This window comes from Coccomyxa subellipsoidea (assembly GCF_000258705.1).
Source record: "Coccomyxa subellipsoidea C-169, whole genome shotgun sequence".
Lineage (NCBI taxonomy): Eukaryota > Viridiplantae > Chlorophyta > Trebouxiophyceae > Coccomyxaceae > Coccomyxa > Coccomyxa subellipsoidea.
In genome coordinates this window covers 856,580-883,257 of record NW_005178037.1, presented here as the reverse complement: position 1 = coordinate 883,257, position 26,678 = coordinate 856,580, and the positions used below count along the sequence as shown (strand labels likewise).

General features: G+C 51.4%; 8 protein-coding genes across 8 annotated transcripts; 4 read left to right on the top strand and 4 right to left on the bottom strand.

The window, feature by feature from the left end:
- Positions 1-141: 141 nt before the first annotated feature.
- COCSUDRAFT_36224 (malate dehydrogenase) lies at positions 142-4,338 on the top strand (the record flags this gene model as incomplete). The annotated part of the gene is made up of 11 exons (XM_005648487.1): positions 142-225; positions 1,764-1,844; positions 1,961-2,056; positions 2,166-2,297; positions 2,394-2,475; positions 2,582-2,634; positions 2,846-3,082; positions 3,474-3,579; positions 3,684-3,871; positions 4,025-4,090; positions 4,225-4,338. The coding sequence occupies 11 exons, from the start codon at positions 142-144 to the stop codon at positions 4,336-4,338; spliced, it is 1,239 nt and encodes a 412-aa protein (XP_005648544.1).
- A 142-nt stretch (positions 4,339-4,480) lies between these two features.
- COCSUDRAFT_65688 (hypothetical protein) lies at positions 4,481-7,666 on the bottom strand (the record flags this gene model as incomplete). The annotated part of the gene is made up of 8 exons (XM_005648486.1): positions 4,481-4,877; positions 5,033-5,128; positions 5,442-5,666; positions 5,984-6,130; positions 6,396-6,513; positions 6,752-6,912; positions 7,116-7,277; positions 7,556-7,666. The coding sequence occupies 8 exons, from the start codon at positions 7,664-7,666 to the stop codon at positions 4,761-4,763; spliced, it is 1,137 nt and encodes a 378-aa protein (XP_005648543.1). The 3' UTR covers positions 4,481-4,760.
- A 630-nt stretch (positions 7,667-8,296) lies between these two features.
- On the top strand, positions 8,297-10,619 carry COCSUDRAFT_36222 (electron transfer flavo protein beta-subunit; the record flags this gene model as incomplete). The annotated part of the gene is made up of 7 exons (XM_005648485.1): positions 8,297-8,309; positions 8,986-9,041; positions 9,139-9,201; positions 9,301-9,375; positions 9,485-9,659; positions 9,915-10,153; positions 10,485-10,619. 7 exons carry the CDS (start codon positions 8,297-8,299, stop codon positions 10,617-10,619), a joined length of 756 nt encoding a protein of 251 aa, XP_005648542.1.
- A 2,981-nt stretch (positions 10,620-13,600) lies between these two features.
- COCSUDRAFT_53181 (vitamin B6 biosynthesis protein) lies at positions 13,601-16,286 on the bottom strand. Its single transcript, XM_005648484.1, has 6 exons — positions 16,169-16,286; positions 15,559-15,843; positions 15,311-15,442; positions 14,982-15,128; positions 14,478-14,642; positions 13,601-14,168 (listed from the first exon to the last, which is right to left on the bottom strand). Exons 1-6 carry the CDS (start codon positions 16,202-16,204, stop codon positions 14,046-14,048), a joined length of 888 nt encoding a protein of 295 aa, XP_005648541.1. The 5' UTR covers positions 16,205-16,286; the 3' UTR covers positions 13,601-14,045.
- A 318-nt stretch (positions 16,287-16,604) lies between these two features.
- COCSUDRAFT_62523 (hypothetical protein) lies at positions 16,605-17,902 on the top strand (the record flags this gene model as incomplete). The annotated part of the gene is made up of 4 exons (XM_005648483.1): positions 16,605-16,799; positions 16,886-16,995; positions 17,135-17,207; positions 17,708-17,902. 4 exons carry the CDS (start codon positions 16,605-16,607, stop codon positions 17,900-17,902), a joined length of 573 nt encoding a protein of 190 aa, XP_005648540.1.
- Positions 17,903-18,467: 565 nt separating this feature from the next.
- COCSUDRAFT_62522 (rhomboid-domain-containing protein) lies at positions 18,468-20,068 on the bottom strand (the record flags this gene model as incomplete). Its single annotated transcript, XM_005648482.1, has 6 exons — positions 18,468-18,757; positions 18,949-19,050; positions 19,176-19,390; positions 19,547-19,707; positions 19,802-19,937; positions 20,052-20,068. The coding sequence occupies 6 exons, from the start codon at positions 20,066-20,068 to the stop codon at positions 18,468-18,470; spliced, it is 921 nt and encodes a 306-aa protein (XP_005648539.1).
- Positions 20,069-20,704: 636 nt separating this feature from the next.
- On the bottom strand, positions 20,705-23,408 carry COCSUDRAFT_53180 (hypothetical protein). The gene is made up of 8 exons (XM_005648481.1): positions 23,146-23,408; positions 22,923-22,967; positions 22,689-22,801; positions 22,353-22,548; positions 21,857-22,015; positions 21,586-21,717; positions 21,320-21,436; positions 20,705-21,092 (listed from the first exon to the last, which is right to left on the bottom strand). Exons 1-8 carry the CDS (start codon positions 23,275-23,277, stop codon positions 21,036-21,038), a joined length of 951 nt encoding a protein of 316 aa, XP_005648538.1. The 5' UTR covers positions 23,278-23,408; the 3' UTR covers positions 20,705-21,035.
- Positions 23,409-23,571: 163 nt separating this feature from the next.
- Positions 23,572-26,331, top strand: COCSUDRAFT_65685 (alcohol dehydrogenase). Its single transcript, XM_005648480.1, has 8 exons — positions 23,572-23,699; positions 23,852-23,973; positions 24,128-24,301; positions 24,390-24,542; positions 24,750-24,846; positions 25,031-25,127; positions 25,444-25,593; positions 25,952-26,331. The coding sequence occupies exons 1-8, from the start codon at positions 23,576-23,578 to the stop codon at positions 26,022-26,024; spliced, it is 990 nt and encodes a 329-aa protein (XP_005648537.1). The 5' UTR covers positions 23,572-23,575; the 3' UTR covers positions 26,025-26,331.
- The last annotated feature ends 347 nt before the right edge of the window (positions 26,332-26,678 follow it).

Sequence of the window (26,678 nt, the reverse complement as noted above, 5' to 3'; positions counted from 1 at the left end):
TATTGAAGGCAGGAGTTGTTGTCATGGTGTGGTGAAGCTGGTGTGGGGAATTTTAGAACGAGGTTGTGGGGGGTGTGCCTGCAGCCGGACTGGCCGACATACTTCCACTTTGCGGACATTGACCGCATAGCAGAGTTCCAGATGGACATGCTGCGGCGCGCGGGAGTGGCAGAGCCGCACCGCTGGCCCCAAGCCATGATGGCCGCTACCGAACAGGGCTGGCCGGTGAGCGCCATTCGTGACTGAGATTTGTGTCGCAGTGACTAAAATTGCTGAATGTGTTACTGCAACATCAATAGCCCACCATCTCGCAGCACTCTAGGTATCACATTGATTTCAAAAGCTAGGAGATTGGGTGGCTCAAGTGGCTGTGCTGGGCTGGACACAGGCTGTGACTAAGGAGCAGGAACTGCAGGCAGCTAGCTACATATGCATCGCCCATGACATCGTAGTGGCCAGTCAGTTTGCGCTCTTTGTGACCCACAATGACTTCCAGCAACCCAGCCTTGATGACCGCACCGGCCTCATTCCCCGTTGGACAGGTAAGGCTTGTTCTGTCATACAGTGTCTCTCTGTACCGGATCTATTCCTTTTTGCTGCAAGCTATCTGCTGTCAGGTTGCAGAGCTAGGGGGTGTGCTTTGCAGGGCGCACACTGAACAACACAGACAGGATGCAGTCCTCAACTTTTGCGGCGTACATTTCGTCCCACCCCAGCATTTGGAATACCGACCCCAGCCACTACTGCTGCATGATGCACCAGCGCGGCTGCCCCACATCTGCCGGCAAGGCCAATGCCCCAACCTATGCCAGCATCTGAACTGCACTGCTTGGCTTGATCAGCCTCACACCGGCAGCAAGCAAGTGATTGCTCGGAAGATCTTCATTAGGAAGAGTAGCGTAGCAAGTTCTGGTCTGAAGCTATTGTGTGTGCATTGAAATATCATGTACACTGCAGGTAACGAGTAGGCTAACAATTTACTGAGCACAGCGCTTCCCGGGCAGCCAGAGCGCATTTGGTTGGCAGGAAAGAGCCGGGCTGCTGTTGCAACTAAGTAGCACATTCTGATACTTGGTACCTGTACTGATTTGTACATTATTGTGACTGATTGACAAGATCAGACATTAGGACTAGCAAGCATTTTTGCTAGGAGTGCCACCTGTCTTACCAGCTACCCGCTTGTCTGTTGCCAATGGATTGCTCTATTATAAGTACGTTTCACATCGTCTTCATTCAATCTTTGCAGAATGATATGAATAATTACGCAATGTATAGCTCAATTAAGTGGATCAAGATACTGTTTCAAGTTGAAACTTTCAACTAGGAATTAAGCACCTTCCAACAGGTGGGAAGCTGCCTACCCACTTCTCAAACCGTCGATTGGACAGAACAAATTTCCTCCTGGATGAGTGCAAACGGCAGCAGATAGTGAATGATCTGTATTAGTTTGTCTAATTCCCTCATCAAATGATCACTAAATCATGAGAACGCACACCGTCAGAAACCAAACATCGGGATGTCAACCGTTGAAGTTGGGTTGTAAAGGCGAGTTCTGAAGCACCATTTAATAAATTACAGAGGAACAGGATGGTGCCTTATGAGTGAGGTTCTTTGAGTCTGAAATCTTCCAAAAAGCAGGAGCTGATGATGCGTTGGCCACCAAAGTTGCAATGGTGTGTGCTACCGCAGGTAGACCCTTATGCCGCACCAAATATAGAGCTTTCACACCGATTTGTAGTTCCAACGCAGCGGCGTCAAGTAAGGCTGCCACCGCTGCTCCGTTGGCGTCCTCGAATGGAGCTGACAGTTATGGGGTCTTCAAGCTCAGCTATGATGTCAGGAACGTGAGTCATATGCGAGAGTATCCAATTCTTGCCCTTATGCGTTCCTACAATTTTGTAAATAAATTAGTACTTTATGCTGGGCCCCTTGACTATCATTTTGTGGCTTCTGAGTCCAGGAAGACCAGGAGCTTCTACAGAAGGTTTGGAAGAGCTGCATCAGAGTGGCGGTCAGTGGCGCAGCTGGCAATATATCCAGCCATCTCCTCTTCATGGTGACGCATTCATTTTGTCGGCACCATCATGACATACAGCGCCATCCATCCCTTGTTCTACGCTGGATGAAGAATGCTTCATCTGTCACATGCAACTGTTCCTGCGCAGCTGGCTAGCGGAGGGGTGTTTGGGATGGATCAGCCTGTCAGCTTTCAGCTGCTGGGGAGTGAAGAATCGCTGCTGAAACTGGAAGGCGTTGCCATGGAGCTTGAGGACAGTTTGTACCCGTTACTGAGAGAGGTGACAGGCCTTTATTGCAGATGTGCTCTCAAGCTATTGCTTGCGAAGATGTCCACCACCAATTATTGTGCAGCTGACATATGGGCCAATGGTCAGGTGAGAATAGGGACAGATCCTCGCAACTTGTTCAAGGATGCTGACTGGGTCATACTGCTCGGGGCACACCCACGGACGCCAGGCAAGTTTCCGCCTTTGTTGGGTAACGCTAGTAATATCTGCGCAGTCGATTGCACATCAGATGACTCATTTCTGCATTAACAAACGCCAACTCCTTTGTACTGCAGGTATGACAAGGGCAGAGCTGCTTGACATCAACGGGCAGATCTTCCGTGAGCAGGTCAGCCACCAACCCTCAAGCTATAATTATGGGCCCATCAAAGAGATTCTGGTTGCTATCTCTTGCATTGATCGCTCCTGCTCAGAAGTTGGCATTGCATGCATCTCCTGGTGGCAGCTTCATTTGAGAGAGGGGTGCCAACGGAGATGTGACAGATGTGCTATGTCTGAGTATTGAAGCACTGGCAGCTGAGCAGAGAGGATGGTGGTAGGGTCGCGCGTTGGACGAGGTGGCGAGCAGAGACTGCAAAGTGCTGGTGGTGGGCAATCCCTGCAACACCAACGCGCTGATCTGCATGGAGAATGCGCCTCGCCTGCGCAGAGAGAATTTCCACGCGCTGACGCGGCTGGACGAGAATCGTGCCAAGTGCCAGCTGGCGCTCAGAGCGGGGCGCTTCTACACCAGCCTCTCTCGCGTCGCCGTCTGGGGCAACCACAGCACCACCCAGGTGCTTGAAACCTCGCCAAGTACCTTTGCCATCCTGACCATTTTTGTCTTGCAGAGATGAGCTGATAACTTTTTGCCAGAAGATCAATGCAGCTTGCTGAGGTGCTGAGTTTAGACTTCGTGGGATGGTGAGACAGAAGGTGTTGGAGTCACCAGGGTCCTTATATATATTAAGAAGGCGTCCTAGAGGCAAAAAATGGCGCAACCCTAGTACAATCACAGGACAAACGCACAGCACCTTCACACTACAACCGCATCACGCTACAAACTGTGTGACAGCAAAGCAGCATCCTTGTCCTTGGCATTCGTTGACAACACGACTGCACAATGGTGGCACAGATGTGTGGATACATTAGCAGTACTTTAAGACTGTAGAGGTGTTGTTTAAGCAGGTACCAGACTTTCTGAACGCCCGGATCGCGGGGGAGCCTGCCGTTGATGTGATTGGAGTTGAGAGATGGTTCAGAGAAGAGTTCACACCGACCGTTGCAAACAGAGGTGAGGAGCTGCTGCGGCGCAAGCTGCCAACCCATATTGACCATTGAGTAGCTTGTACATAGCTCAAAAAATTGTGGGCTTGACTGGGCCACGTATTTTTGCAGGTGGCGCTATTATAGAGAGGTGCAGCAGATCCACAGCAGCTTCAACAGCAGTCAGCATTGCAGATGCGCTCAAGAGCTTAGTCACGCCCACGCCGGAGGGTGACTGCTTCTCTAGCGCAGTCTGCACGGATGGCAACCCATATGGAATTGCTGAGGGCCTCATCTTCTCCATGCCATGCCGATCCAAGGTCGTGCTGCCTCCAAGCCTGCCCAATTCTTTAATACTAGGCATGCATAGAAATGTGGGCAAGCATGCTGTGTTGAAAGTGCATCCCTGCTTTAAGGCAGGTACTTGCTGGAGCCGCATGCATGACAGAGACTGATAGACCCTATGTTTGCAGGATGATGGGCGGTATGAGATCGTGGACGATTTTGTGATTGATGAGTGGCTTGATGAGAAAATTACGGTGGGTCCACTCCTGCCTCATTTGGAAGTGCTCTTCAGAATGTAAATTTCCAAAATCCCAATGCAAGGTGCCTTTCAGAGTTTGCTTTCCCTGCCTCTGCTCTGAATTACTTCTGCGATATTGCTGAGTGGCAGGCGAGTGAAGAGGAGTTGCTAAAAGAGAGGGCATGCGTGTCCCATTTGATCCCCAATGCCCCGCCCGCTGCATGTGAAATCACCCTGGACACCATGCTGCCAGGCGAGATTTGACAATACCGCCGTACTTTTGGATCCCTCGAAAGGCTTTTCATTGTTTGCCAAATAATTCCGCTAATAGCGCTGCAGTCTGCTTGTTTCTCAGGGTCTAATCAGTGCGAACAATGTGCATTCCTTTGTTGTTTGAACATGATTTGTACGGGCCATTACAACAGTCTTTTCATGGAACATGTCTAGCAGCAGGACTCTTATAGTACTGAAGAGGCATTGTCAAGGAATGAAAAACCATTGATTCCTATGAGACTTACAACTTTTCCCACTTACATGCTCCAATCATGACGCGTCTAGTGTTGCAAAAGCACTCTTGGTACATCCCGTACATACGATATGAACATCCCAAGTGCAGCTCTTTTATCTGCCGACTTGTCCTCTCGGTCCTCGGCCCACTCTGTCATCATGCAGGCCAGCATAGCTGGCTAGAAATCAAGCACAGCAGCTCTGGCCTGCAGGCGCTTGGGCAGCGGTCCAGTCAGGTCCTTCACCAGGCGCCTCAGGTACGAGCACTTGGCCTCATGCGGCCATGACGGATTGGCCTGCAGCAGTGCACCGTTCATCTCAATACTGTATATCCTCCGAAAGGGAATCCTCCCAAGGAACACAGTTTGGAGCACCAGTATGTGCCCATGTGCCCCGTAAGGGCAGCAAATTCAACGGGCGAAAGGTGGAAGAAGGGCGGAGGGAATGCCACCTGCAGCATGCGCAGGGAGCGCTGCAGGTGGCCGTGCATCGCGTGGCCCTCTGGCAGCAGCTCTGCAGCCAGCGACTCCAGCTCCTCCAACTCACCCTGCACTCACAGGGCCACAGACTCAGCATTCTTCAGCCTGCAGCATGCTGAACCTCACCAGCTCTCCCTCACGCTAGGCCCCAGAAACGGCAGCTGTCGGGGTCTGTCCTGCGACCTACACTGCTTTACGTCCATGGCGCTCCAAAAGGCCGGTCCGCATCAGCATTAAACTTGCAGTGTCTGACCAACATTTGCTCATTTGGGCTAGAGTCGCACCTTTTCATAATCCCAGGATAATTCTCAAAATAGTTGGCTTCAATCTGATCCAAAAGCAGATCATGCATGCAGCACTCAAGGCTGCCAGGGCGCGCACCCAGGTGTCGGGGGTGGATTGGATGCCCAGGGAGTCGATCTCCTCGGCGATGCCCTCCACTGCCTCGGCCCAGGCCTCCTCGTCGCCGGGTGCCATGCCCAGCGTGTGCATGAGGTCCGGCTTGAGCCGCTCCAGCGCCTCCGCCGAGCTCAGCCGCGGAGCCGCCACGCGCGAGGGCGGCGGCGCGCCAATCGCGATGTCCAATCCAGGGTCCAACAACTCCAGCTGCGCATGGGAAAATGATGTCAGCACTGTCTACTGGTCTCATGCGTGCTGATGGGCACATTGCCTGGCATGAGTGGGCCAAAGACCACCGGAAGGTTGCAGGGATTGCCACACCGGCAGAAGCAGAAGCTATCTGGTGGTCAAGCCTGGACCTTGTGTCCAAGAGCGGTGATAGTGTCGGTTTCAACTTCCAAAGACAGTGTTGTGTGGAACACAGTAAAACACAGAGATCCTGCCAAAACAGAGCCTGTAAGCTTGAGTGGATGAGGAGACGCTCGCAGGCGCGGTGCAGGGAGGGTGCTGCTGAGATGAGTCACCTTGGCGGTGCGCTCGCGATCCTTCATGATCTCGGCCGGCACCGGGATGAAGGCGGGCGGGTCGGCTTCGGCCATCTGCCAGGGCCCCGGGCGCATGAAGCCCAGCCGCTGCTCCTCCTCCACAAAGCGCGCCATCGCGTCCCGGGCCTGCAGCAACCGCCCACATCTCTCGAATCCAAATTGTCATGGAGCAGAATTCCTTGCAAGGTGCGGAGTGACATGAGCAGAATAAAGCGGGGGAACTCTTATGTCTCCATCATGCCTCTCGATGAATAATAGGTAGGCCATAGGAGGCTAAAGCAGCTGTTCCATGTATGACATTGATCATGCAAGACTTCTGTGTGCCGTACAAGTCTCACGCAATTGCAGACATCGCACTACTTTGTCATTGTGTTCGGGACGACAGACCCACCTCCCTCTCCTCCTGCGGGTTGACGCCAGTCTTCCACATGCTTTCTCCCTGCCTGCCCTCAGCCCTGTTATATTCCTCGTCGACCTCTGCCAAGCCGCCCCAGTCCTGTGCTGCTTGCCTGCACAGCAACCCCTCACTTGAGCCATTTCCCTGCACAGGCTGGCAGCAGATTTTCCAGGTTCGCTGGAACGCCCAGAGCCATGCACCACAACCCTGGTGTGGTGTGAGCTACGCTTGCATTGTTGACAAAATAATATCCACCCCTGCTGCCCTGCTTTTGTGTGAGGTCTCTGTGGATTTGGATGGATCGCTACCCTCCCAAACAGTCATACAGAAAGGGGCTCAAAATTTTGTACCTGCGGGCAGGCCTCCTGGCCACATCCCCTCCCTCCTGCCCCTGCATAGCGCCGCCCCTGCCAGGGCCGCGGCTGCGCATGGCCAGGGCCCTCTCCTGACCGCCCTCCTCCTCAGGCGCACCGTCTCGCATCGGCTTCTTCATCAGCGACTGGCGGCGCCCCTGCCACAGCACATACATCCCCCAGACATCAGACGCTGCAGTGAAGCTATCATCATCCAATTTGATCTCCTCTCTTATGTGAGTTTGAGCACATCTTCATAAGAAAGATCCGTGAAAGTGCTGTCAAATTGCTAACTCAGCTGGAAGTGATGGGTACCAAAGACATGTGTTTGAACAGCCAATGTGTATAAGCAGGGCTGCACCCGGTTCCTGGGGCCCAGTGAGGGGGCCAGTGGGTCCTCATCGGCGTCCTCAAATCGGCCGGAGGCAGCTGGCGGCCACTGCTCCTGCCCGTCCTGCCTCTGCTGCCCTCCCCTGCCCATCTGCTGCCCATACGGCCCCGGCCCTGGCCTGCGCATGCCGCCCTGCCACACCGCACATGCACCAAGTTACAGACAGCAGATTTTAAGTGACCCAAGGTTTATTGGGTCTTGCTTGGATCTATCTAGCGAGCCCATCAAGGGGAAGGGTCTTGGCACCCTTTTCATGGAGATCGTCTGCAGACGCATCTTGCCTCTTGGCAGGAAAGGCGTGCAAATTCTAAAAGTACTGTCATATCTTACAAGCCAGAGCCTCACAGCTTTAAAGCATTAGGGGAGCCTAAATCATGACGCAGTAATACAGCAAGTGGTGTGAGGCAGACCTGCTGGGGAGGGCCCATCCTCCTCTGTGGTGGTGGCCCCTGTGGCGGCCCCTGTCTTCGGTCAAAATAAGGGGCCTGGGGCGGTCTCATCTGGGGCCGCATCGGCCTCATTCCCTGGTCCTGCTGAGAACAATCACCGGTGATATGTCAATATAAGTCAGTGCTCAAACTTCCAGGCTGGCTGCAGCTTCCTGCCAGTAGCTCTGTGCCTATATATACATCGCAGACATTCGCGCATGTCCATGGACATGCAAGATCCAGATTATTATGTGCAATGGGAGTGAGCACTTGCCTGCTGCATGTTGCTCTCCTGAAATCTGCCCGGTGCGCCTGGCCCAGGGGGTCTGGGTGGAGCTGCATGCACAGTGTGATGGTTACTATACTGCATTTCAGTTGGTGTGCTGATATATATCATCAGAATGCTGAGATCTAGGAAGAATTGAGGATGTGACAATTGTGCTCCTGAGCCCTTGTGTCCTACCTCCCTGCTGCCGACTGTCCTGCGGCTGAACAGGTAGACTCAATCCTCTGCCCCGTCCACGGCTCCTGGCAGGTCCTGTTGTCTCAGGAGGAGCACTAGCCCTGCAGACAGGAGACAACAACATTCGGGCGTGATAGAAATACGATGTGGAGCCCAGCCCCACAAGCACTGAGCAGGAAATAAAACAAGGGAAGGATAGAAGTTCCATCCATGAGGATGATGGTATGTCCCACCCTGGCTCTGAAGACAAACTACGCCCCATGCCCACACCAAGTTGAGCACCCGCAGCTGTCCAAGTTGGCAGACTTTGCTGCAAGACATGCTGTGCCAAACGTCGTCTTCCCTGAGCATTTATCATTGTGAGAAATCTGAAAATGTCTTGAATGTTCCCAAAAGTTGGGTCAGCGATTCCAACTAGATCGGGATCTGCCCCGGACTTCCCTGAACTGCATAGCCAATCTGCTACGTTATAGTTGCAGCAATCTCAAAGATGAAGCCACGCTATCCTAGCATGCTTTGCAAGAATGAAAATTATTTGCGGCCATCAGCGAGAGAGAGAAAACCCTACATGCTGACGACTAGACCCTGGAATCTGGTTCGTGTCCATCAATCTCTCTTTCTGAGGAATCGCTCTTCTTTGACGTCGATTTTGTTAGAATTTGGGACTGCAAAGCTTTTGTACAGTTTATATTAGCTCAATTGAATTGCACAGCACCAATCAATTACCCAGCTGATCAGTCCGAACACAAGGAGTTCATAGTTCCACTTGCGAAACGATCAGGACTTGTACGATTGAGACATTGTGAACTATCGAGTGAATTTTTCCAAATTGACAGGAAGCCTAATACGCAGCGGTACGATTAGAAGTGCAGTCTCTAATGGCTTGAAACGACAGCACTTTTCTTCTCCATCGTACTTGCTGCAGGCCACAGAATGAAGAGAATACTAGTCGCAGTAAAGCGGGTCATTGATTACAATGCTCGAGTTCGTGTCAAAGCAGACAAGGTGCGTTGTCTCTTCTGTGAGCAGTCCCATCAGCCCTGACTTGACTCCCAAACTCTATGGGGATAGCAATGGCTTAGCAAAAGGCTGATATCTGCAGAGTGGTGTGGAAACTGCCAACGTGAAGATGAGCATGAATCCATTCTGCGAAATTGCAGTAGAGGTAACCTTGCCTCCTCACCTTTTCCGCTGCCATTTAAAGGAGAGACAAAATCATTTGAAAGGGTTTGAAAAGGCTTGAAGGGCTTATTGCATCCGTCAGGAAGCCCTGCGGCTTAAAGGAAAGAAGTTGGCAGAGGAGGTCGTTGCAGTCAGCCTAGGACCCAAGGCCTGTCAGGTGCGGCGGCAGGCCTCAACCGTGCCAAAAAATTTGCTAAAGAGTCTCTAAAGTGCCAGTCATTCGTCAAATCCAGAGTCCAAACGTTGCTTCAATATTACCATCGCAGGATCAGATCAGGACAGCAATGGCGATGGGGGCGGACAGGGGCATCCACGTGCTGACAGACACCGAGCTGCAGCCGCTGGCAGTGGCCAAGCTGCTTGCCAAGATCGCGGAGCGGGAGACCCCAGACATGTTTCTGCTGGGAAAGCAGGCCATCGACGACGACTGCAACCAGACAGGCGCGCTGCCTCACTTGCATCCTCCCATCACTGCTGTCACAGCTCGCACACATGCAAACTACAGCCCTGAACCCGGACCACTGCACTCAGTCAGATCCCTTGCTAGTGTAGCCGCACCTGGGACAAACCATCATGACAGCCGTGGTCTTTGTAGCTCATCCCAAGAGAGAGTCACTGCTGCAGATCGCATGCATACCGGCCTGAATGAACTTGTTGCCGCAAAGGGAGGCTCAGAGTAAAGTATTGTGTGCGCAGGCCAAATGCTGGCGGCACTGCTCAGCTGGCCACAAGCGACATTCGCATCAAAGGTGGAGATGGAGGCAGGCAATAAGAGAGCAGTTGTGACAAGAGAAGTTGACGGGGGGCTTGAGACGCTGCGGCTGCGGCTGCCGGCGGTGGTGACTACAGACTTGCGGCTGAACGAGCCGCGGTATGCCACGCTGCCCAACATCATGAAGGCCAAGAAGAAACCCATCGACCAGCTCACACCCGAGGTGCGTCTGACTGCTGTTCTGTGCAGTCTCGGCCTATACTTGGTAGCTTAGACGGACCAAGTGTGGACAGTTGTATTTGTCCCACAGTGAAGGCAGATTTGGCTGTTTTGCTTGTGGAGAAGTGAACTCAGTGAATCCAGATCAAGGTGGTTCAAAGAAGAATTTATGGATATATGCTGCGTTTGCAAAGCGCTCTTGCTGTACCATTTGTGGTTGGCTGATTCCAAGGCTATCAGCACATGACAAGCTTCTGGGGAGTTGAAACCGGAACGCATGCTGCCCTGGTGTGCCATATTTGTATATCAACTGTTCCAGGACTGCGATGCTGCAGGAGCTTGGCGTGGACGTGGCACCCAGATTGCAGACAGTCAAAGTAGAGGAGCCGCCCAAGCGCAAGGGCGGCATCATCGTTAAGTCTGTGGAGGAGCTTGTGGACAAATTGCGCAACGAGGCCAAAGTGCTCTAGATACTGTGACTGCCGTCGCAATTCCGTGTACTGTCCAGCATGTTAAGGGTCTCAATGGAGACAGGGTCATTGAACATGATCTGGCATAGCAGACAGATGTTGGAGGGTCAGTAGCAAAGGATGCTATTTCCAATGACTTGGCCGCACAGGAGTCTGTGATCTTCTTACATCTAGATTTAGGATACAAGCCTTTGCATAATGTTAAATTGTTTGCTACGCATCTGCTGAATTAGTGCTTGTTTTTGCACTGAACTTCATTGAAGGAAGGTTGGAGAGTGATGGCGGGAAAGACAGCACTGAATAAGGATGGTGCAACGCATGTCCTGCACGGCTTCTCAGCGTGGATCAGAGCTCCAACTATCTCTCTCACATCTACTTGTCATCTGTGTCATGGTCCACAACCCCAGCCCTCGCTGCTATGAGTTCCTGTGCATCAAGGCACCGCTCCAAAATGCTTTTGTCTGGCACCTGCATGCCAATGTGCGAGCACCCACTCATATCAAAAATTACCATTTCCGCAATGCGATAGGATGCAATGAACTGCGGGGGTGCGTTGCTTCCTTGAAACATCAAAGGAGTGCATGAAGCTTGTAGCGAGTGAGCATGGCTGCCCGTCAGCAGATGGGCACATGCAGACTGAAGAGAGTCACAGTCGGTTCCCACCTGGCATTGGTTCGTCTTACCAAACCACTGATACCTGTGGTGGGCCACAAAGCCATACACAGCATCGCGCACAGGCACAGGCACAATAAGAAAAACGCGTGCCAGCGGCCAGGGGAATTTCAAGAGCCCTGCGACCTGGAGCAAACATAAAAGTCATAAACGGTACACTACCCAAGGATGTTTGAGCAACAGAGGTCCTGCTAAAGCAGTTAGCACGCTCACATCCAGCGCAGCTGTTGATGCCCTCGAACAGCTGTCTCCTTGGATGAAGACAAAGCGTTGGAGCACCTGCTCGCGCGAAAGCCGGCACCTGCAAAGGTGCCAAAGGTCTCTGTCTATCCGCTGAGAAGTTTTGGGACACAAGGGATATCCTTATGTAGAGGCGTACACATCGAGGTACGGTTGAGCTTGCTTGCTTTGTACAGCGCAGAAGTTGATGGTCCTGGTGCTATCCCTTTTGGCTACAAAGCGAATGCCCGAGTTGCACAGGTTGCAAACGCCTGTCCATAAACGGCAGGAAAATTTTCAGAGCTTCATACCAGCAATCATGTAAGTTTTTTCATTTGCGCATATCTTACCATCATATAGAACTACGCGTGGTGCCGCGAGGACCAATCTGGATGCTGTGGCCATCCTGATGCCATCCCTTGCGGGTGCGTCCAGATGAGCTAAGGTGAGGTGCTATCAAAGCATCTTAATAATTTCTCTGTGATGCACTTTCCAAAACGCTTCTCATGTGTCGATAACAGTAAGAGAGAAGTTGCCTTCATAAAGTAGGTCAGCAGCTTCCCTGGAGAAGGAAGCTGGCACAGCACCGGCTTTGGAGCCGAACATCTGGCTCCTCTCAAGCACCGTCTTAAACGAGAAGCTGGGAAGTGCAACATCGATATAGACAACGTGGACGTAGGGAACATCGAAATTGGGCTTCACATTCCAGACATGACATGGCAGTTGAGAGACGACTTCAAAATTTTTTATGGCGTTGCACTGGGCCGAGACAGTCGTGATGGTAGAAGCAATCGAGAAGCATCAAGCAAAGAAACAAGCAGACATCTTTCTGGGCACATGGCCTGATAGGATCCAGAAAGTCCTGGGGCGTCGTTCGTAGCTTACAAATTGCATGCAGATCTCAAGAGGCACAATTCCGCCAGGGTTTGCAGCAGATGCGAATAAGAGGTGCCTCTGCAAGCTGTTGACATCAGAAGAATGGTCAGGGTATCTGTGATCACTTCAAAAACAATTGCAGCACCATGCATGATGCATCTGCATATGTGGTGATTCTAACTGCAAGAGTAACATGCGCAACATGATATGGACCGATGTCAGTCTTGTAGCATTCTTAATTGTCACAGTGGTCTTGACTCGTCAACGGCCTGTTTAGGACCAGAACTTCTGGTCCAGAAGTGCACACGTCAGCCAGTATATCTGTACAGGACCCCTCACATGTGCTGCTTCTTCATCAGAGCTTAGAACCAAAACCTGAAAACTCATGCAGATAATGGCAGGCTCAATTTCAGTCATCACGCATCAGTCATCAGCAAGAAGGTTCTCATGGCCTCAATTGCTTTAAGGAAACACAAGTCAATCTGCACAGCTGCTAATGAGCTCTTCATGAAGTTGCTCTTGATCAAGTTTAGCAGCATTGCAAGCAATCACATTCTGCCCTAAATAATAAGAGGATTATTCTTATAATCAAGTCTGCATATTGACAGCGTCCCTGAGCTCACCTCGCCAAGGGGCAGCAATACACCAGTGACAATAACAGGCTTGAAAATTGCCCAGAAGCCCTTCAGTAGAAAATTCAAGATACATAAAGTACGCAAGAAAGCACCTGGCTCTTTCGTTGCTATTTTGCGACTCGGTGAACTCAGCTGGCATGCACTCATGTGTACCCAAGGGAATTGAAGCAATATGTTCAGACGTTTTTCAGTGGGCAGGGTACAATAAGCACAACAGGCAGCCCCTAAAATTGGCTCGAGCCTGTGCTGGCAGGAAGGCATGACAGGAACACTACAGTCTGACCTGCGTCGAAATGTGCTCTTGTGAGGAGACCAATGGTCCAGGGTGCCCGTGAACAGTTGCACTATGGTGTAGGGTTTGCTACTGCAGTGTGTACATGCATATGTGGTTCGATTAGCCAAATGTGCTGGTCTCAGGAGGTGAAAAAGACAGGTTTTTAGTGTGTGTATCAGACTTTGCAGCCCTGAAGCCCTGAAGATAGTTGCTGGATGTGTCCAGTAAGAGCAGAAGGTGAGAACAGACGGGCAACATTACTGCTAAACATTTATTAATGTCAGCAGAAAAGGGTCCTTAGACAGTTGAGGCCTGTACAAAACTCCGTTACATATTGTTTCCAGGCCACTGAAGACCATGTCGTACATAGACCGAGCTAAAAGAGATGGCATCCAAATAATCTTAAGAAAGAACATCTGGAGACTATCCCTCAATGACAACTGAAAGACGACAGGACTGTTCACGCTTAGCTTTTGACAAGCACAAAGCAAGCAACTACCTCATATAAGTCATGACAGAGCGCTTATGACAGCTGTGTAAGCCACATTTCAGGACGGTGCTAGGGAAATTAGTTTAAGACTAACAGACACTCAATGCCAAGTTCCAGTTAGTCTCCTCCCAAGAAAAGGACAAGGTCAATTATGCACACGGCTAAGCACGAGTTGCATTCACCACAGGTGAAGCAGCTGTGCATCTGGCATGTGTTTGCAACAGAGCACTGCTGCTGCAGCCCAGACAAGCGGTACAAGCTCACTCAGAGCGTGCAGCATAGCTGTAGAAGTCGGACGCCCGGCAGTCAATGCCCACCATGGCGGGGCCCAGCCCAGTGCTCATCTCTGCCAACACCTTGGCGTCGTTGTAGTGAGTCACAGCCTGCGGTGCACACACGCTCCTTACTTACCCCTCCCCACATGAGCACACCCTTTCCCATTTGCTTTTAGAAGTCAGCACGCCTCTGCAACTACATGCTCTGCACTCAGATGCCCCTTGGGAAACAACAGTGCTCACACAAACCAATGACCAGAGCCCCCAGCATTGCAATCACAGAAAAATATATCTGGCCACCCCAGCACCACAAGCACAAGAACAAAGTTCCAAGACACCCCACCATGAAGCGCAGAAACAAATCTGTAGAGACAAAATCAAGGTCAATAAGAATGTCCGCGCGATTCAGGGCTGGACCTGAACAATGGCGCGGGCGCGCTTGGCCGGGTCGCCAGCCTTGAAGATGCCACTGCCAACGAAGACACCATCCATGCCCATCTGCATCATCAAGGCGGCATCGGCCGGGGTCGCCACACCGCCAGCCGCAAAGTTCACCACTGGGAGCCTGCCCAGGTGCTTTGTCTGAGCACACAATCATAGAAGCCACTCAGTGTACGTTCTCAATGCGGCTTCTCAATGCAGCTCTCTCCAGAGCTAATCCTAGCGAAATGCAACTTCACGATGCGCCTTGATGCAGCTCTCTCCCAAGCTATCCCTAGCGCCTTGCCCAAATATTGAAAAGCGCTACTTTGGCTATCCTCTTGCAACGTCTTCCGCAGCACATGATCCTGAGGCGGGGGAGATCACGCGCCAGAACAAGAAACCGAAAGAGGACAGTCAAAATTTATGCCTGGGTTCAAGGAGCTGTCAAGTGAGCAGCGGAGCAGCAATACAGTGATACTGTGGCATAGTGTGGCTGACCTGGCGAACAAGCTCGATAGGGGCGCGCAGCTCCTTGGCGTACACATAGAGCTCGTCGTCGTCCATGGTCTGCAGCGCGCGGATGGCGCCCATGACCGACCTGCAGTGCCTCACTGCCTCCACCACATTCCCAGTGCCAGCCTCACCCTGCACATGATCCCACTCATCAGGGCTGATTTCTGAGGGTCAGCTGTGTGCAAGACTCTTAGGCTCAGTGCAACCACTCAGGCTCAACTCTCTTTGTCCATATCTCATCAGCCTACAGTGAGAAACAAGACTCTGCGCATTGCAGAGGGTCAGGGAGGGGTCCGTTGCGGTAGGAAGCTCACCTTTGTCCTGATCATGGCAGCACCCTCGGAGATGCGGCGCAGGGCCTCGCCGAGGTCCCGGCAGCCACACACGAAGGGCACCTTGAAGTTGTGCTTGTTGATGTGGTGCTGGTCGTCTGCTGGAGTCAGCACCTGCTCGTGCACAGGAGCTGCGATCAGTGGAAAGAACAAAGTGCGTTTCCAGAGCTGTGAATCACCAAAAATCAGGACTGTAATGAATCGATGAGGGGCTCAGAGGAAGTGCTCACCTCCGACTCGTCGAGGTAGTCCACCTCCAAAGCCTCGAGGATCTGGGCCTCCACGAAGTGGCCGATGCGGGCCTTGGCCATCACGGGGATCGTCACGGCCGCTTTGATCGCCTTGATGACCTCGGCGTCGCTCATCCTGGCCACGCCGCCCTCCTTCCGAATGTCGGCAGGCACGCGTTCCAGGGCCATCACGGCAACGGCACCGGCCTCCTCTGCAATGCGAGCCTCCTCTGGAGTCGTGACGTCCATGATGACGCCGCCCTTCAGCATCTGGGCCAGACCCACCTGTATACCACCAAAACAACTGCTCAGAAAAAGCAGAACTTTTTTAATGTGATGTATTCGCGATCCAATGGAGATGGCATGGTCTACAAGATTTTACAAAGACCTCATACCCTGCAACGTCTTATAAATCAAACGTGAAAGTGCAACTGCACCGACGCACCAGTTAAATGGGAACCACTAGTACAGCAAGAAACGGCGACGGAGAGGCATGAAGAACGCAAGGCATCATATCTCATACAATGTAAACTTCGCAAACACTTATCATATGACAACCAAACTCATTGAAGTAGAAGGGGGAAACCTAAACAAGATGCACCGTACGCACCTTCACGGCGAAGGTCCCCTTCTGTGCCTCCGTCATGGTTGTTTCGGTCTGTATGTAGCAGGAACAAAGGAAATAGGTAATGAGACCAACAACCTGGGGGATTCTTTCGACGTCTACGCGGAGCTATGTGAACCTGTTCTTGGAGGTCGTGGCGTGGTTCAACGCCAGGACGCCGTGTCAGAACGTGACGTTTACATCATCTCTGACGTGGCGGCGACGCGGCCATTCTCCTTCCTCTGTACTCTCGAGTTTCTTTTTTGGGAGATTGATCGCTTGAATGTATTGTTGCAAGCATTGAGGGTTTTTTGTGATGGCTTAGTTTTACACAGGTTGCATGAAGCTCTCAAATTGGTGAAAGGAAAGTAATTACACAGAAGACTTTAATAGTGGATAACTAGTGCGGGATCTGCGAATTTAAAAGAAACTTGCAAGTCTTATGAAGCAATCGAAGCCTCGACAGGGGCTGAGTCTTGAGCGCTTTGCTCATGCAAAGACTACATCGTACGACAAGAAGAAGGCCAAAGAAAAGGAATTTGCGCTGAATGCCAAAAAGGTGAACAAGTACAGGAAGCTGAAACAGCGTCTGGCGAAGGAAGGCAAGCTTGTGCCGCTGGCGGGACCCATCACACAGGTATAGCTCTCTCTGCTCCTGTTTGGGTTGGGTCTATCCTTCACTTCAAAGATCATGCGATGCAACAAGTTTTAGACAACGTGCAGGGTGATGGAGATGAGGAGGAGCTTGTTCGAAAGGCGCCGAGATCGAATGTGCGGAGCAGCCCCCATTCACGTCCACAAGGAGACGCGGAGCTGGACAGGATCCGCGCACGGTGAGCTGCAGGACTGCTCAAATGCTGCACACACATCTACCCTGACTGGGTGCAAGCTCTTCCATCATTCTTACAGTGTGTTAAATTGACTAAAGACGTTACAGATCATCTGAATGATTGTTTTGTGTCCTGCACATAGGGCTGGTCCAGTGCCGGATGAGGATGATGAGACAAATGAGAGTGACATGATTGGCGAGGAAAGTGATGAAGATGTGCCCCCTGCAGCATCACATAGACAGAGCTTGGAACAAACCGCGGAAAGGCAAGGGGGTTTGAGTCGTCAAAAACAGAGTGGCAGCAATGAGGCCAAGATACACAAAGGAAAAGGGGAGCGGCCAGCAGAGGCTGCTGCAGGGTCAGCAAGGGAGCAGCAGAATCCTATCAGGCAGCAAAACTTGCCTGTTCACAGTCAGGAAAGACTCCACAGCCCAGCAGGGGCATCTGCAGCTGCAGCTTCTGGGAGTGCCCATGTAGCTGCAGCAAGCTCAGACGGCGTCGAGGGCACAGCAGGAAAGAAACTGCCTCATGGGAAGCCTCACAGGAGCAGGCCACCATCCCGGATGCAGCGCATTGCGGCAGAAGTACAGGCCAGAAAGGTGCCTGTCACATCTGTTACCAATATTGTGCTTGTTGCAAACTGCATGCCGCATACCGCAGAATTTGGGGCAAATGCTCGGCAGGGTCTCATGAGCTGGTGGGTGCATGCTTGCAGGATGCTGAGGCGAGGGCCAGGGACTCAAGGAGGGCAGACATTGACGCACACAAGGCAAAGGTGGCTGAGGTAGAGAAGCAGCGCAAGCAGCAGACAAAGCTGCTGCGCAAAAGGACAAGGCATGGACAGCCAGTGATGCGCTACAGAATGGACAAGCTCCTGGGCCAACTGCAGGCTGAAGCCCAGCACGGCTGATATTTACGCATTGACTGTTTTGTGCCTGTCATCTGCGTTACGCATCGTGTTGTTGAAGAAAGGCGCATTGGTGCCTCTCCAATGTGAGCAAGCATTCATCAGTATGAGGCCATAATGTGGCGTTGTAATTGAAGTGGTCTGATGCACCTGGAACGATGAGTATCATAAAGGCCGATCAGCTCTCAAATGTGGCTCCAGGCAATGGCATTACATTTTTACGATGGCAATTTCATGAGAGCCATCATGAGGAAATTGCACTACGGACCGCACACGCTCTTGAAATTACCTCAGGTGCTCAGAGGCTCTGGCAGACGTACTTTAGTATATCCCTACACCTACGGGTTAGTCCTTTGCTCTGTTTGCATGCATTTGTAGACAACCAAAAAAAAGCTAATACTAGATACCTACTTGTCTGATCGTCCACCTATCTAGATCTGCTGTCGTCCTACAAAAATTGCAACAATTGACCGAGGCATTCATTGGGCAGCAAGATACATGGACACAGCATGATACAGCTGTTGGTACATCCAAAAAGAGAAGACATCGGTACACGTTCTACGGGACATCAAAATACAAGCAGCTCAAGGCCCTTGGGTGCAGGCAGCTCTCCTGTGCGCATGACTACTATTCCAGCCGTCATGAGTCCTAATGTCGCGGCAAAGGCAACATAGCCTGCCCATCTGCGCAGAGCGCCGCTGTGGTCCACATGCATTACATCTACCTGATCCTCTTGCTCTCTTTGCTCATTCTCTTGTACAGCTGAGGTGTTAGCATCCGAGCTCTTCTTCGGCGGCAGCAGTACAGGAGAGAGTCCATAGCCGATGTAAGCGCCCGTCAGCAGGCCTGCTGCATGCCCTGTGGTGGAGCATACCATTCCTTTCAGAGGGATTCACATTCTTTCTGGCATTTACTTCAAGCAGCTCTTTGACTCACGCTTGTGCCTCAGATGATGGAATTTTATCGTAAGCAATCTGCTTTCAGGCACAAGATGCATTGGTGAGGTGTCAGATACATGCCTATATTGTCAATAGAAGTCTCCTGAATACCGCCCATGACTAGGTTGACGCCCACCACGCCAGCAATGGATACCAGCTGCTTTGAAGTGCGCTCCAGGGATCTGTTCTTCAACAGATAGGCCACCAGAGCTCCTGCAAAACAAGCATCACTATCAGCCTTGGCAAGTCTATACTAACATGCCAAGATCAATAATGCAGCAGCCCAATCCAAGGAGTCATAAAATAGACAATCAGCGATGCAAAAACAGAGTACCCACCAATGACGCCAAAGATTCCACTGGAGGCTCCCACAGTCACCGCATCGCCCAGAATGAAGGTGCCCACAGATCCCCCAACTGACGACAGCAAGTATGTGGCCAGGAAGATGTCCCATCCGAGGACCTCCTCAATGGCTGGCGCAACTGTGGCTAGAGCGTAGCAGGAGGAACCCAGGTGCACAAAGGAGTCGTGCAAGAAGTTTGCTGTAATTAACCTGCAGTAAGATGGTATTGAAACATATTTCACATACACGGGATCATGTCCACACTAAATATGGGGAAACACAGACTGCATCAGGAGCCATTCAAGGAAAACAGGACGACAGGTCCCTTTCATTGCAATGGAACCGATAGAGGGAATGTGTGCCCACCTGTAGTATTCTCCAGCTTCTACACCGACGTCCGTTTTGGCCAGTGCTAAAAAATAATCCTGTTGAGCATCAGCGCCCTCTGGACCCAGCCCAGCCACAAGCCCCGCCCCATACACCCCAAGGTTGATCGCCAGAAGAAGATACGCCACCCTTGGCCTGATCTGTGGCATAAACAAGGCATGTAAATGCAACCACATCTGGGTGACCAGCAAGCCTGAATGATCACACGTGGTAATTCTATGTGAGCTATCGTACCTTGGGTAGAGCAACTGCATCGTCGCTTACGAGAAGGTCCTCTGCAGTGGCTCGTTTAAGCTTTTCTAGGAGGAAGTTTTTGGCGTTCCGCACAAGTGACTGAGGCACTGGCACTGCATCTACCTCCCTTGTGCGCCTGCACTAGCAACTATGTTCACTAGCTAGGATAGCACAAAACCAAGAAACCTGCCATTTGAATGGATAAGGCCAGACAGATTATACGATCGATGTCACTGTCACAAAAGCGTACCGACTGCCGGCCTGCATGTCTCCACGCATAGGTGCTGACAGCTGCTGTACAGATACAATATCTTGAACGGAATCTGGTCCATCCGGAACATTACTTGCTAATGTGGTGTTTGGCAAGGCAGAAATGCTTGTGCCCTCTAATTCGCCGTCATCCACGCTTCCTAACAAGCTGTCCAAGAACTTCAAAGTGTCCTCACTTCGGCTAGGTGCTAATGGTGAATCTTGAGAAGAGCTTGCAAAATTTAAATGTGAACATCTGGCTCTTTTATTTCCATGTCTACGGCCCAAGAGAGAAGATATTGAAAGCTTGTGTGCACCACATGTCCTAATTCTCTGGCTGGCATCAGCTGCGATCAAGCATGGTCCTAGTGTCTGACGGCCACATACCACATTAGCCATCTTGATGGTACAACCACTGATGTTACGTCGCTCCTGCCTTTGATCCTGGGCAGATATAGAGACATGCTAGTGGTGACGTCAGCATTTTGACGTGGCCCGACTCGGTAAGCTTGCCACCTCATGCAGAATGAAGTTTTGCTTGCCTCTCCCCAGCAGTACTTGTCCAGCGTAACAGTGAAAGAGGGCTCTGCGATGTGTTCATGTATTCAGTGAACATGCCTGTCATCCAAGGCTAGAAGCAACGGCCATCATGGTGATCATGCAAAGCTTCACAGTAAGTACCACTTCTCACTCATCACCACTTCATCACGCTGCACTGAGGCTTGCAAGGCAAATGCGCCAACAAAAAGGCATGGAGGCAACAAACAGGTGATGAGACCAATTACTGACATTGAGACAGTAAACACAAAAGAAAGGAAGGTCTAGACGCAGGGCTGCCCCACAAAAGTGCTTGGATTTCTTAGCAACGCGCCAATCTCAGGTCAGAGGCTCTCAGTCAATCTCATGAATACAGGGAATACGTGTCAAAGTCATTGCAGCATCACAACGTTCTCATACATTCTAACATATTGTGTACACCTCATACTCAGCGCGCTGCTGCATGGTTCCACAAGCCCCTTGGCGGCTCCAGTGGCCTTAGATCCTGCAAAAGAGTATTGACCATCAAATGCACAATCCTGCGTTCAACTTTGTTGTGCGCATGCACCGCACTCAACACCATAATGGCAATGCAGTCATGCATGGTATGAGTTTACAACAAACATGGTGATCTTGACCATGCACCACATTTTTTATGTTTGTGCTCACCCTTCAGCTTGCTCAACAAATGTGCTGCAAGCACAGTCAAATGTAGATGTAACAATTTCTCACCTGCATCTTCAGGGCAGCCGGGATGCCAAAACCGATTGGGGGTGAGGATCCAAGCGGCGGCGATGCAGCACTCTTCAGGGCGTCTGGCTGTGCAATGGGAGGGAATGGCTTCTGAGCCTGCACCACTCCATTTCTAAGTACTGTATGTAGAGACTTAAATATCTCATGTGTCAAAGCCAAGAAGTCTAATGTGAAACAGCCATTGTTTGCATCTGTGACCGGACTTCAATATGCCTGGCAGGGTATATTAAGGAGAGCACACCCACCTGCAGCAGGTTGTGATTGGCTGTGCGCTCCGACATGACAGCAACAAAGTTCCTGATGGCTGCTGGCATGAGCCCATGCTCAGACAAGCTGTATGTCAATTCCACCACCGCTTCAATGGGCAGTCCCAAAGCCTGCAGCAAAATGCATTGATTAAGGAGCTCCATGCAGCATATTCAAGGCCCAGACCAAATTATAAAGACAGGTTTAGTCAGGAATCCACACACAGCATATATGTGGGCTTGTTGATTCTTGTGATGTCAAGGATCTTGCCTGCACAGAGTTGTCTGATCCCAGAGGAGGCGCCACGTCATTGCACAGCTGCGCAATGCGAGCACGTCCCCACGGTGAGCCCCCCTGTAGAGCCTTGGCAAAAACAGGCGATGATGGGTCTGCTCCAATGACCAGCTTTGTGCGCAGTGAGGGCCTCCCCTGCATGCAGCATGCTACCCTTCGAAGCTGTCCATTCACAGCAACTAGAGTGGTCCGCTCGTAGGCACTTTCTTGAACACTCCCTAGTCTCTTCCCTTCATCTATCTGTGGATCTGCTGTTGTTCCGAGCTCGTAGCCCCTGTTTTCTCGATGTGCATTTGGGCAGGCCATAACAATGATGGCCCCTATAGATCGGGCAGACTAATAAAAGACTATCAGAAAATAGAAACGCGCCCTTACATTACCAATGTGTTTCTGGAGTGCTGTGCAGTGACCAAACTCAGGGAAGGATCTATCGATCTCTTTAATTCGCCAAGGATTTGGAATCAATTCACACCTGGAAGGTCAATCCCATGCCATCACGGTCCTCATGCAGCCCAGTCAGCTGGTGGGAAGTCTCCACAGAGCCTCGTGGCAGCGCTTGCAGGCAGAGGGAGTGCAGCAGCGCCCCGTCAACTTCCAAGGGTGTGTGGATGCCTCGAGATGCAGGAGTGTACAGTGGCTCGCCAGTGTTGGATGTCCGCTGGCTCCCACTGTCGCAACGTGCAACGTGGTTAGCAGCAATTTTTATGCTTTTGCAGCATAAGTTTTGCTAAGCATGCACAGAAAAGTGGGCATAGTCTTGGATCAACGAAGCCAGCGTAGCCTATGCTGCATAGGGTTGAGCAATTACCTGTGCTTTCCTGAAGGCTCTGCATGGCTGGTATGCAATGCCCCTTCTGCTAGGCTCTTGTAAAGAGAAGGGCTGATAGCGTAGATTGCATTCTGTGCATTTGGAGAAAGTACCTGGATACACAGGAAACCCGCTCAGAAGCCCCTAGTACTACTGGCCCCTTGTTCTTCTGCCCAGCTTGTAAATCATAGCTGCACACACAAGCACAAGCCACAGGCATGACAATGAACTTACCAAGGTCTTTGAACCTAGCCCGACGTCATCTGCTGCCTCGTACACCTGTGAGGGAAAGACTGGCTTGAAAATCTTGGACAAAACCTTGGACTTGTACTACTTGGCACTCTTAGCGATTGAGAATTTTGCATGCTTGTGTTGGCGTTGCCTCAGCAGCAGAATATTCCATGATCTTTAATGCACTGTGCAACAGCACAAGCTGTCCTCTGCAGAATTCACTTACCTTCACATTCACAGAATCGAGATGAGACAAGCTCAAGGCGCATAGCAGGCCTTCCGCGCTTCCGCCGATCAGAGCAATGTCTGGACTGTCACTCTGTTCCCTCCTAACAGGGTAGTAATTTTTCATTGACATGTCCGCACCGGTTCTTCGCGTCAGAAACCCCTGTCTCTCAGATCTTTGGACACACTCGCCTTCGCACTGACCGCTTATTCTGCCACTACTCCTCAGTGATTCTCCGTTAGACACAAGCACGATATTTTATCACAGTCGATCCTAGATGTTGTGCGATTGCACATAATTGGCCAGATGGTCAAGGTCCAAGTCTGCTGAGGCGTTCCCTCGGACAGATTGCAAAATGAGATCATCACCTTCTCGGCATCGTCATTTTGAATGTGACGCATGGCCTTCATGAACGTTGTGGAAATTCAGGATGGCAGATGAGATGGAAGCCATTGTCTTTGACACGTTTGGGCCGCCCAGTGTCCTCAAGCTCGTGCAGTATCCAAAGCCACGCCCCCGGAAAGGAGAGGTTCTGGTGAAGATCCATGCTGCAGGTTGCCACCAACTCTCATTTTCAGACATTTTCGTTGTTTATTTCGTTGTTTGAAGACGTCATGCAGCACAATCAAAGACAGATTAGCGGAATTTTCATCTCTCCGAGAGACAGATCAAGCAATATTGGATGTGAGAATGTCTAATGTTGCAGGAGTGAATCCTGTCGATTATAAAATCCGCAAAGGAGAGATGATGAAATTCATCATTTCGAAACCGAAGATCCCTGGAGGTGACTTGTCGGGTGTTGTTGAGAATGCTCCAGCTGAGTCCAAGGTAATACTTCCAAGGTTTGTCTATATCCAACCACAAAGCCTTTGAACCTGTTCAGCCTCATTCTTGGTTGTGTACAGTCTTGAAAAAGAATAGGTGGACACAACTGGATGCGTGCTGCTGCTTGTGCACTCATCTGTTTTGCATGCATGCGCAGTGGAACCCGGGACAGAAGGTCTTTGCACTGACAAAAGGATTCCAGCCCTGGAACAAAGATGGCACATACGCTGGGTACTACGCTGTCAAGGAGGAGGATTTGGCCGCTCCCCCAGCCACCATGAGCTTTGACGAGGCCGGTGCAATGCCCCTGGCTGCCCTGACAGCCTTCCAGGTGAAAATCCCCCCTCCCTCTGTTTGGTGCATCATATTTGAACTTGCAGCTCTTTGGAGTTTTCTCACAGTATCGGTGCTCAGCGCAGTCCTTGGAGGCGGCTGGAGTGAAGGAGGGGCAGCGGGTGCTGATCCATGCCGGGGCTGGCGGTGTCGGAACATTTGCAATTCAGCTGGCCAAGGCGCGCGGCGCGCATGTGATCACCACTGCAGGCCCCCGCAACCTCGAATTCGTCACCAAGGTGGGCATCCCTGTTGCGCATGCGTGCTTAATGCAGGCACTTTCCGATGTCCTCGGCACACCTTTTGCTTGGCATGCCTGGTGCACCCCTCCAGTGTAGCATCGGCATGCCCCAGTGGGGGAGAGGCGCTGCAGCCATTGTGCCCACAGCCTAGCACCTGTGAGTGTTGTGGCAAGGCAAGGGATGATGATTAAACATGTGCTGCAGGAGCTGGGTGCAGATGAGGTGATTGAGTACACCACGCAGCGCTTTGAGGATGTGCTCAAGAGCAACCCGGTGGATGCTGTGATCGACCCAGTGGGAGGTGAGCTGCAAGAATGATCCCAGCTTGGACATGTGCACCCCTTCCCATTTCATTTCTGGCGTGGACATCTGTACTCCTTCCCTTCTTTGAGCATGCCAGCATCCTTCAATTAACAATATAAGAGTTTCCTTGCAGTGAATAAAAACTAATGGTCCTCAGCAAACACTGCAATGAATGTATGCAGGCCCTGTGGAGACGCGCAGCTATGCAGTGCTGAAGAGGCGCGGTCACTACCAGCTCATCCTCAACGAGAAAACATCCCCTATCCGCATTGTCACAGGGTGAGGCCTTTGAAGTCTACCCTACAAAGCCGCCTCCGTTGTGCTGCACACTCAGGAGGCCACCGGCAATAATACACCATTGTGGAGCGACTCATTTGTGCTCCATGACAGTGATCTGACAGACCGATATACCTCCGCAGACAGCATTATGGCCAAGACACGGACCTCGAAATCAAGACGAATCACTCGGCGGACCCTTTGGAAGTTGCGAGCTTCAGCCTGCAGAATAGCAGACCTCTGGCCTGCATACTTGCAGACCTGCTCCGCTGATGTACGCCTGCGCCTCTGCTGACACGAGTGTGCTGGTGTGTGACAGGGTGGCAAAGGGCCTGCTGAGGATGGGGCCCACCTATGGGATCACGGCAGTGTCCCCCAACGGCGCGCAGCTGCAGAAGATCTCTGACATGGCGGCCGATGGCAAGGTCAAGGTCATTCTGGACCGCACCTACCCCCTCGTGGATGCACCGTGCGCCCCTCCTCCTTGCGAGTGGCAGGGATCTCTACATTCAGCCCTTTTCTAAAACTAGAGTCCCCGGAGGACTGTTAATATCTGTGGGGACTGCCTGCATGCATCACAATCACGCAAGCTGTTGAAAGATCAGGGCAGCCCCAAAGCATACAGGACACAGGATACCACAAGTTGTGCCACAGAGCATACGAGCATGAGTCTTTGAGAAAAGGATGAGCAGCAGATCTAGATGTACTGAACCCTGGAGACCCCATTTCTCAAGCAGGGAGGGTCTCCTGTCTGAATTATGATAAACTACATACGGCCTTCAGAGTCGACGCCTTATTATATTGATGCAGTGGGTGTGTGCTGACAGGGCGGCGCATGAGTACTTGGAGCAGGGGCATGCACGCGGCAAGGTGGTCCTGAAGGTGGTGGAAGGCTCATAGGTCTGTAATTGGCATGCGCTGGATGATGGTGCACTACGCTTCTTGCAACTGCAGGAAAAACACCAGGCATCCACAACTGAGGTGGAAGTATGTGAGTTGAAGTTGTACGCTGTAAGCTGTACATTGAGTTGTATATGTATGCCTTGTGTTTGAGTGAGCAAATGTGCAGATGCATTTCAGGAAGTAGCCTGACGTGCTGCACGTCTAGGCTGCATGTTGTGCATGCTACCCTCGTGCGCATTTAACATAGGCCCTCCACGCGCCAGGAAGTTAATATGTGGGACAAACCATGTAAAATAAAGTCCACAGCAAATTGGTTGTTGAGGATGCTTGACTCGGATCAGAGTCTTGACCAGGAACGGTGTCCTCTAGACTGCATGTGCTTGCTGCTGGCACCAATTCAACTACCGCCGAATGCATATTCATCGCATATCTTCATTGCAGCTGCAAAAAATATGCGGACGCAATCAGGAGCAATAAATGTTCCTCATAGCTGAGCGACACACTTTTGAATGGAAGAGGATCATTTACTGGGGTCAGGGCAGCAATCCCTAGAGTACCTGCTTCTATGCACTGCTTTTAAAGTCAAACAAGGGCATTCACGAGGCATGCTGCATAACTTACTGTCAGCATGACAGCTGGGTTGCCGCCCTG